Genomic DNA, 9,189 nt, shown 5'->3' with positions numbered 1-9,189 from the left:
CGCCGTGCCTTTACACGCCCGGCAACGCGTCGCGCTGCTGACGTCACTTCCTCTTCCTCCTCCTCCTTCCCTGGGCGCCGCCGTCATGGCGGCCGTGTCGGTGTTCCCGTCCCAGGCCGAGCTGGGCGCGGCCCTTGCGCGCTCGGTGACCGAAGCGGCGGCCGAGGCGGTGGCGAGCGGCGGCCGCTTCACGCTGGGGCTGTCCGGGGGTTCGCTGGTGGCCATGTTGGCGCGGGAGCTGCCGGCCGCCCTCAGCGCCGTGCCCGCCGCCGACCCCTCGCGCTGGCTGGTGGCGTTCTGCGACGAGCGCCTGGTGCCGCTCGAGCACCCCGAGAGCACCGAGGGCGCCTACCGGGTGAGGGGGGCGGCCGCGGGCTGCGCCCGGGTCCGCCCGGGTCCGCCCGGGTCCGCCCGGTTCCCCCGGTTCCGCCCGGTTCCGCCCGGGTCCGCCCGGTTCCGCCCGGTTCCGCCCGGTTCCCCCGGGTCCGCCCGGGTCCGCCCGGTTCCGCCCGGTTCCGCCCGGTTCCCCCGGTTCCGCCCGGGTCCGCCCGGTTCCGCCGGTTCCCCCCGGTTCCGCCCGGGTCCGCCCGGGTCCGCCCGGGTCCGCCCGGTTCCCTCCCGGCCCCTTCCCCCTTCCCCTCAGCTGCTCCCAGTGCTCCCAGTAAGGCCCTGTCCCGTTCCCAGTGCTCCCAGTAAGGCCCTATCCCGTTCCCAGTGCTCCCAGTAAGGCCCAGTCCGTTCCCAGTGCTCCCAGTAAGGCCCAGTCCGTTCCCAGTGCTCCCAGTAAGGCCCAGTCCGTTCCCAGTGCTCCCAGTAAGGCCCTGTCCCCCATTCCCAGTGCTCCCAGTAAGGCCCTATCCCGTTCCCAGTGCTCCCAGTAAGGCCCAGTCCGTTCCCAGTGCTCCCAGTAAGGCCCAGTCCGTTCCCAGTGCTCCCAGTAAGGCCCAGTCCGTTCCCAGTGCTCCCAGTAAGGCCCAGTCCGTTCCCAGTGCTCCCAGTAAGGCCCTGTCCCCCATTCCCAGTGCTCCCAGTAAGGCCCAGTCCGTTCCCAGTCTCAGGTGCTGTCCCAGCTCTCCCCGCCCGGTCCCCGTGTTGTGGGCGTGGCCTCCGGCCTCGCTCCGGCCGCCGCCGCCGCCGACTACGAGGAGAGACTGCGCTCGGTACTGGGGATACTGGGAACACTGGGAGGGCAAACTGGGAACGCTGGGAGAGACTGGGAACACTGGGAGGGCAAACTGGGAACACTGGGAGAGACTGGGAACACTGGGAGGGCAAACTGGGAACACTGGGAGAGACTGGGAACACTGGGAGGGCAAACTGGGAACACTGGGAGGGCAAACTGGGAACACTGGGAGAGACTGCGCTCGGTACTGGGGATACTGGGAACACTGGGAGGGCAAACTGGGAGCACTGGGAGACACTGGGAACACTGGGAGGGCAAACTGGGAACGCTGGGAGAGACTGCGCTCGGTACTGGGGATACTGGGAACACTGGGAGGGCAAACTGGGAGCACTGGGAGAGACTGGGTACACTGGGAGGGCAAACTGGGAGCACTGGGAGAGACTGCGCTCGGTACTGGGGATACTGGGAACACTGGGAGGGCAAACTGGGAACACTGGGAGACACTGGGAGACACTGGGAGGGCAAACTGGGAGCACTGGGAGACACTGGGAACACTGGGAGAGACTGCGCTCGGTACTGGGGATACTGGGAACACTGGGAGGGCAAACTGGGAACACTGGGAGGGCAAACTGGGAACACTGGGAGAGACTGGGAACACTGGGAGAGACTGGGAGACACTGGGAGAGACTGCGCTCGGTACTGGGGATACTGGGAACACTGGGAGGGCAAACTGGGAACACTGGGAGACACTGGGAGGGCAAACTGGGAACACTGGGAGACACTGGGAGGGCAAACTGGGAACACTGGGAGACACTGGGAGGGCAAACTGGGAACACTGGGAGACACTGGGAGAGACTGCGGTCGGTACTGGGGATACTGGGAGACACTGGGAGACACTGGGAGAGACTGGGAACACTGGGAGGGCAAACTGGGAACACTGAGAGTTGCTGGGAGGGCAAACTGGGAGGGAACTGGGACAGACTGGGGGAACTGGGCAAACTGAGCGGGACTGGGAATGGGGTAATGGGAACTGGGAGGGACTTGGGCAAACTGGGAGGGACTGGGGGGGACTGGGAGGGACTGGGATGGACTGGGAGGGCCTGGGGAGAACTGGGATCATTCACTGGTCCATACTGGTCCATACTGGTCCGCACTGGTCCGCAGGCGTTCCCGGGCCCGGCGCTGCCGCGGTTCCACCTGCTGCTGCTGGGCGTGGGGCCGGACGGTCACACCTGCTCGCTGTTCCCGGGACACGCCCTGCTCCAGGTCACGCCCCGCCCCGCGCCCGGCCTGCCGCTCTCCCCGCCCCTTCGCCCCTGCCCCTTGTTTCCCCCTTTTCCCCGATGTTTTCCTCATTTTTCCCGGGGTTTTTCCTTTTTTCCCCATTGTTTTCCCCAATTTTCCCATTGTTTTCCCCATTTTCCTCATTTTTTCCCATTTTGTTCCTTTTTTTCCTATTACTTTTCCCATTTTTTTCCCATTTTTCCTCTCTATTTTCCTCGTTTTCCCCCTTTGTCTTTCCCACTTTTCCCATTATTTTCCCCATTTTTCCCATTATTTTCCCCATTTTTCCCATTGTTTTCCCCATTTTTCTCATTTCCCCGGTTTTTTTCCTTTTTTTCCCATTATTTTCCCCATTTTTCCTCTATTTTCCTCATTTTCCCCCTTTGTCTTTCCCATTTTTCCCATTATTTTCCCCATTTTTCCCATTGTTTTCCCCATTTTTCTCATTTCCCCGGTTTTTTTCCTTTTTTTCCCATTATTTTCCCCAATTTTCCTCTCTATTTTCCTCATTTTCTCCCTTGTTTTCCCCATTTTTCCCATTGTTTTCACCATTTTCCCCATTATTTTCCCCATTTTTCCCATTATTTTCCACATTTTCCCCATTGTTTTCCCCATTTTCCTCATTTTTTCCCATTTTTTTTCCTTTTTTTCCTATTATTTTTCCCATTTTTTTCCCATCTTTGCTCTCTGTTTTCCTCGTTTTCCCCCTTTGTCTTTCCCAATGTTCCCATTACTTTCTCCATTTTCCCCATTATTTTCCCCATTTTTCCCATTATTTTCCCCATTTTCCCCATTATTTTCCCCATTTTCCCCATTGTTTTCCTCATTTTCCTCATTTTTCCCGTTTTTTTCCCTTGTTTTTTCCTGTTATTTTTTCCCATTATTTTTCCTCTCTATTTTCCTCATTTCCCCCTTTATCTTTCCCTATTTCCCCGTTATTTTTTTCCCTGGATTTTTCCCCATTTTCCCTGTTATTTTCCCCTGGAATTTTCCCTTTTTTTCCCCTGGATTTTCCCCGTTATTTTTCCCCTTTTTTTCCCCTGGATTTTTCCCCATTTTCCCCGGGATTTTTCCCCATTTTCCCCTGGATTTTTCCCCATTTTCCCCGGGATTTTTCCCCATTTTCCCCTGGATTTTTCCCCTTTTTTTCCTCTGGATTTTTCCCCATTTTCCCCCGGGATTTTTCCCATTATTTTCCCCGGGATTTTTCCCATTATTTTCCCCTGGATTTTTCCTGTCGTTTTCCCCCTTTTTTCACCTGCATTTTCCCCATTTTCCCTGGATTTTCCCCGTTATTTTTCCCCTTTTTTTCCCCTGGGTTTTTCCATCATTTTTCCCCTGGATTTTTCCCTGTTTTCCCCTGGATTTTTCCCCGTTTTCCCCTGGATTTTTCCTGTCATTTTCTCCTGGATTTTTCCCTTTTTTTCCCCCTGGATTTTTCCCGTCATTTTCCCCATCATTTTTCCCCTGTATTTTCCCTGTTATTTTCCCCTGGATTTTCCCCGGGATTTTCCCCGGGATTTTCCCCGGGATTTTCCCCCGTGGTTTTCCCCACTGTAAGCCCCGTTTTCCCGGTTCTCCCTCTTTTCCCAGGAGCAGAATTCCCTGGTTGCCGCCATCGTGGACTCGCCGAAGCCGCCGGCGCAGCGGGTGACGATGACGCTGCCGCTGCTCAACTCGGCCGCGTCCGTCCTGCTCGTGGCCTCGGGGGACTCCAAGGCCCCCGTCATCAAGGTCTGGGGGAAAATCCGGGAATCGGGGTCAAATCCCGGCATTTGGGGGTGAACTCCTGGATTTTGGGGTCAAATCCCGGCATTTGGGGGTTAATTCCTGGATTTTGGGGTCAAATCCCGGCATTTGGGGGTTAATTCCTGGATTTTGGGGTCAAATCCCGGCATTTGGGGGTGAACTCCTGGATTTTGGGGTCAAATCCCGGCATTTGGGGGTTAATTCCTGGATTTATGGGATCAAATCCTGGCATTTGGGGGTTAATTCCTGGATTTTGGGGTCAAATCCCGGCATTTGGGGGTTAATTCCTGGATTTTGGGGTCAAATCCCGGCATTTGGGGGTTCTGGGGCTGATTTATGGGATCAAATCCCGGGATTTGGCGGTGAAATCCTGGGTTTTGGGGGTTAATTCCCAGATTTTGGGGTGAAATCCTGGATTTTGGGGATAAATCCCAGGATTTTCGGGTTCAGTCCCGAATTTTTGGGCTTAATTCCCAGGATTTTGGGGTGAAATCTCAGGATTTTGGGGTAAATTCCTGAACTTTTGGGACCAAATCTGCGATTTTGGAGTCAGTTCCTGGGATTTTGGGGTTCTGGGAGTGATTTATGGGATTAAATCGCGGGATTTTGGGGATAAATCTCCGGTTTTTGGGGTGAAATCTCAGGATTTTGGAGTTAATTCCTGGATTTTGGGGTGAAATCCCGGGATTTTGGGGTGAAATCCCAGAGTTTTTGGGGTGGAATCCCGGGATTTTGGTGTCCAATCCCGGGTTTTTGGGGTGAAATTCCGGGATTTTGGGGTGAAATCCCAGGATTTTGGGGTGAAATCCCGGGATTTTGGGATGAAATCCCAGAGTTTTGGGGTGAAATCCCGAGTTTTTGGGGTGAAATCCCGGGATTTTGGTGTCCAATCCCAGATTTTGGGCTTGAATCCCGGTTCTCCGTGTCCTTTCCAGCGGATCCTGGAGGACGAGGAGCCGTGTCCGCTGCCGGCCGCCCGAGTCCGGCCGCGCTCCGGCCGCCTGCGCTGGCTGCTGGACGCGGCCGCGGCCGGGCGCCTCCGGAATTCCCCGGGAAACTGAGGGATTCCCGGGAAAAATCCACCCCCGGGAGTGGAAAAATTCCCTTGGAAAAGTGTCCTGGGAATGGAGGAATTCCGTGGGAAAAATGTCTTGGGAATGGAAAAATTCCCCTGAGAAACATCCCGGGAGTTGGGAAATGACGGAAGAGTTTAGAGCTGGAATTTCCAGGGAAAAATATCCTGGGAGTGGGGAAAAAAAAAAATCCCAGGAATTGAGAATTTCCATGGAAGAACATTCCGAGAAATGAAAATTCCAATGGGGAATTATTTGGGATTTTACAGCTGAGAATTCCCAGGGGAAAAAAAAAAAAGAAGTCCTGGGAATGGAAAAAAATCCGGTGAAAAATATCCCAGGAATTGAGGGATTTTCATGGAAAAACATTCCAGGGATTGAGAATTCCAATGGGGAATTACTTGGGATTTTAGAAAAACCACTCCAGGAATTGGGAATTTTCATGGAAAAAAAGATCCCAGGAAGTGAAAATTTTCCATGGGCAAACCGCTCCCGGAACTGGGCATTCCCTCGGGATTTTTGGAATCTTTTTTTGGGAATATTTTGGCGGGTTTTGGGGTTTTTTGGGAATTTTTGGAATATTCTTTAAAAATTTTTTTGATTTTTTTTTTGTTTTTTTTCCTCCCTGGGATTTTGGAGATTTTTTGGGGAATTTTTTTAACTGGATTTTTTGGAATATTTTTGATTCTTTAGTTGGGAATTCTTGATTGGAATTTGGAGATTTTTTTTACTGGAATTTTTTTTTTTTTTTGGAATTTTTGATTGGATTTTTTTTTTTTAATTTTGGGTTCTTTTCTCTGGGAATTCTTGGCCGGATTTTTGGGAATTTTTAGCTGGATTTTTTTTTTTTTTTTTTTTTGGGGATCAGAGCTGGGAATCGCCAGGAAATCCTTGAAATCCCGGGACCAAAAAAAAAAACCCCAAAAATCATGGAAATAATAAAAATTAAAATTTCTGGAATCACCAGCGGGGCTGGGAGAGGAAAAACCGGGATGGAAACGGGCCCCAAAGCCCCGAAACTGGGGCTGAAATTCCAAACCGGAACATTCCCGTGGGAAAACCCTCGGGAATTCCGGGACCGGCCTCAGAGCAAAGGGAAGTTTGGGAATAAAAGCGGTGCTTTGGCTGAGCTGGAGCTGGGCGTCGGAATTCCGGGGATTCGGGGGGTCCGGGTGGGAACCGGGACTGGGAGGGACTGGGATGGACTGGGATGGGACTGGGATGGACTGGGAGGGACTGGGATGGACTGGGATAAACTGGGAGGGACTGGGATAAACTGGGATGGGACTGGGATGGACTGGGATAAACTGGGAGGGACTGGGATGGGACTGGGAGGGACTGGGATGGGACTGGGATGGAACTGGGATGGGATTGGGAGAGACTGGGAGGGACTGGGAGGGGACTGGGAGGGACTGGGATGGACTGGGATGGGACTGGGATGGACTGGGATGGGACTGGGAGGGACTGGGATGGGACTGGGATGGACTGGGATGGGACTGGGAGGGACTGGGATAAACTGGGAGGGACTGGGATGGACTGGGATGGACTGGGATGGGATTGGGAGAGACTGGGAGGGAATGGGATGGACTGGGATGGGACTGGGACGGACTGGGATAAACTGGGAGGGACTGGGATGGACTGGGATGGGACTGGGAGGGACTGGGACGGACTGGGACGGACTGGGATAAACTGGGAGGGACTGGGATGGACTGGGATAAATGTGGAGAGTGTGATTGATAACTGGCTAGCTGCAAAAGGTCACGCAGACATGAGAGAGTTTTGCTGAGCACACAGGAACTCTCATGAAAACCAGCAAGGCAGTAAGCTTCTATGTCCTTGAGCACAGCTGCTATACAATAACAAGACCTTGTAGCTGAAAGATAAGAGGGAGAAGCCTGGTTAAACTAAAACTTACTCAAACAATGTAACTACAAAGGAATGTAGAAAGAGGCGTAGCTGACTTTTAGTCTGAGCACCAATCCTAAGCTTAACTTTTGCAATATGTATGAGCTGATTATAGAAGATATAAATGTGTGTATGCTACCTAAAATAAACGAGATTTGCTGACCATGATAGCATGAGGCTCTTCTCCTGCGGCTCCGGTTAACCCAACATTTGGCGCCCGAACGGGCTTCTCCCCTACCCTCTTTAGAGCTGCATTGGGGTCGGGTCCTTTGGACGGCGGATTTACGCCCGGGGTGGTCACATCGGTGCGCCCTGCCGCTACGCGCTGCCGACGCCTGGGGGTTTGCAACGGTACCGGTGAGTATGGAAAGGCAAGCAGCGTATGATCTCTTTACCGCTTTTCTTAGAAAGCGGGGATTTAAGGGGCTTGACTTAGATAAGGAGCTCCCCCCTCTTTTGAGCCATGCTACATCTTATGGCTCTTTTGCTAACCCCCATACTGTTCATGAATTAGCTGAATGGCGCAGGTATGGGGATAAGCTTTGGGAATTAGTGTTAGATGATGATAAGCTAGCGAAAAAGATGAGCAAGTTGTGGAGAACTGTGCATAATGAATTGCTTATGTGTCAGGCAGAGAAGAAAGCAGTCGATAATGCTCGTGAAATGCACATTAGGAATAGGGCTTATGGGGATGACCCTTCCGCTCCAAACCCTCCGGTCTTTGCAACCGTTGACCTCCCGTCATCTGACTCTGTAGAGCCGGCCAGTACACCCACCGTTCAGCCCTCGCCACAGCCCTCTGCTCCACTAATGCCTTCACCCCCCACCCCCATGAATGCAGAGGCTAGGAATGCCCCTCCCTGTCCTGTTGCCACGGAGCCGTTCCCCGGAGCCTTATCGGACCTCGCGGAGGCTATGGCACGAGAAAGACGGGAGGTATGGGCGGCACTGGCAAATCAGGGCTGGCGGGAGGGAGATACGGATCTGGCCGCGGCAGCTCAGGAGCAGATGTCGTCCCCCCTCGCCCTCCCAGTTATCTTTCACAATAACCCGCAGGGAGGGCAACGGGCGGAGGTTACTAATTTAGACTGGAAACTTTTGTCACAACTACGATCTACCGTAGCGAGCTATGGGGTCACAAGCGAACCCGCTAAACAAATGTTAGAATTCCTTTTTAATATGAATCTCCTGTTGCCCGCAGATGTTAGAGGTCTTTCTCGTTTAATTTATACCCCACATCAAAGGTTACTGTTTGAAGCCCGATGGAGGGAAGAGGCGGCTGCAAGTGCCGCACTCCCTCGTCCCCAAGGAGACCCCTTACTCGGCATTACTGTTGACGAGCTTATGGGTCAAGGACCGCTTCATAGAGTAGAGGCTCAAGCTACCCTAGGTCCTGATAAATTGAGAGAGGCCATGGCGGTAGCTAAAAGAGCTATGGAGAAAATTAGAGATCCAGGAGGTGTTCCTCTTTATATGGGGATAAAACAGGGGAGAGAGGAGCCTCTTGGCCCCTTTGTGGACAAGATCATTGATGCTTTAAGTAAAGCAGGCATTGCTGAGCACATGCAAGATGCCCTAGTTAAACAATGTATCTTGCAGAATGGGAATGCTAATACTCGTTCCCTCATAGCTTCAGCCCCTGGGAATTGGAATGTCCAAGATTTGTTAGATAAAGCGGCAGCCATGCCTTCCGGCACTCAGGTATTTGTAGTAGAAGCGCTGCAAAAGATAGGTGAGGGGTTACAACAGCAGGCTCAGGCTTTTAGAGAACAAGCAGTATCAGCTCAGACTCAGGTTTTAGCTGCCCTCGCACCCCTCCAAGCGGCGACAGCGCGTCAAAGCCCCAATACCGGTGGGAGGATGAAGTGTTTCCGCTGCGGAAAGCCGGGACACATCCGCCGCGAATGTAGCGCCACGGGCGTATGGTGCGGCAAGTGCCGATCCAATACCCACAACAGCACCGCTTGCCGATCTGGATCGGGAAACTCCAAGACCAGCGCGAAACTGGGCCGCGCCGGGACACAAATAGTTCCAGCCACACCATCGATGGGCAAC

General features: G+C 53.2%; 1 protein-coding gene across 1 annotated transcript; it reads left to right on the top strand.

Annotated features, from left to right (window-relative positions):
- Nucleotides 1–65: 65 nt before the first annotated feature.
- On the top strand, nucleotides 66–6,358 carry LOC136305722 (6-phosphogluconolactonase-like). The gene is made up of 5 exons (XM_066209033.1): nucleotides 66–355; nucleotides 1,053–1,160; nucleotides 2,288–2,389; nucleotides 4,001–4,141; nucleotides 5,092–6,358. The coding sequence occupies exons 1-5, from the start codon at nucleotides 86–88 to the stop codon at nucleotides 5,215–5,217; spliced, it is 747 nt and encodes a 248-aa protein (XP_066065130.1). The 5' UTR covers nucleotides 66–85; the 3' UTR covers nucleotides 5,218–6,358.
- The last annotated feature ends 2,831 nt before the right edge of the window (nucleotides 6,359–9,189 follow it).

The sequence above is a fragment of the Chamaea fasciata genome, unplaced genomic scaffold (assembly GCF_029207755.1).
Source record: "Chamaea fasciata isolate MVZ Bird 193981 ecotype frontalis unplaced genomic scaffold, bChaFas1.0.hap1 SCAF_602, whole genome shotgun sequence".
Lineage (NCBI taxonomy): Eukaryota > Metazoa > Chordata > Aves > Passeriformes > Sylviidae > Chamaea > Chamaea fasciata.
The sequence above is the reverse complement of the archived record's forward strand: the minus strand, read 5'-3'. Positions and strand labels throughout refer to the sequence as shown.

What these genes read in the sequence shown, in the direction of transcription:
- LOC136305722 (XM_066209033.1), top strand. Translation starts at nt 86, where the DNA reads ATGGCGGCCGTGTCGGTGTTCCCGTCCCAGGCCGAGCTGGGCGCGGCC. An exon ending in GCACCGAGGGCGCCTACCGG is followed by an intron (nt 356 to 1,052) that starts GTGAGGGGGGCG and finishes GTCCGTTCCCAG; the next exon opens with TCTCAGGTGCTGTCCCAGCT. An exon ending in CCAAGGCCCCCGTCATCAAG is followed by an intron (nt 4,142 to 5,091) that starts GTCTGGGGGAAA and finishes TGTCCTTTCCAG; the next exon opens with CGGATCCTGGAGGACGAGGA.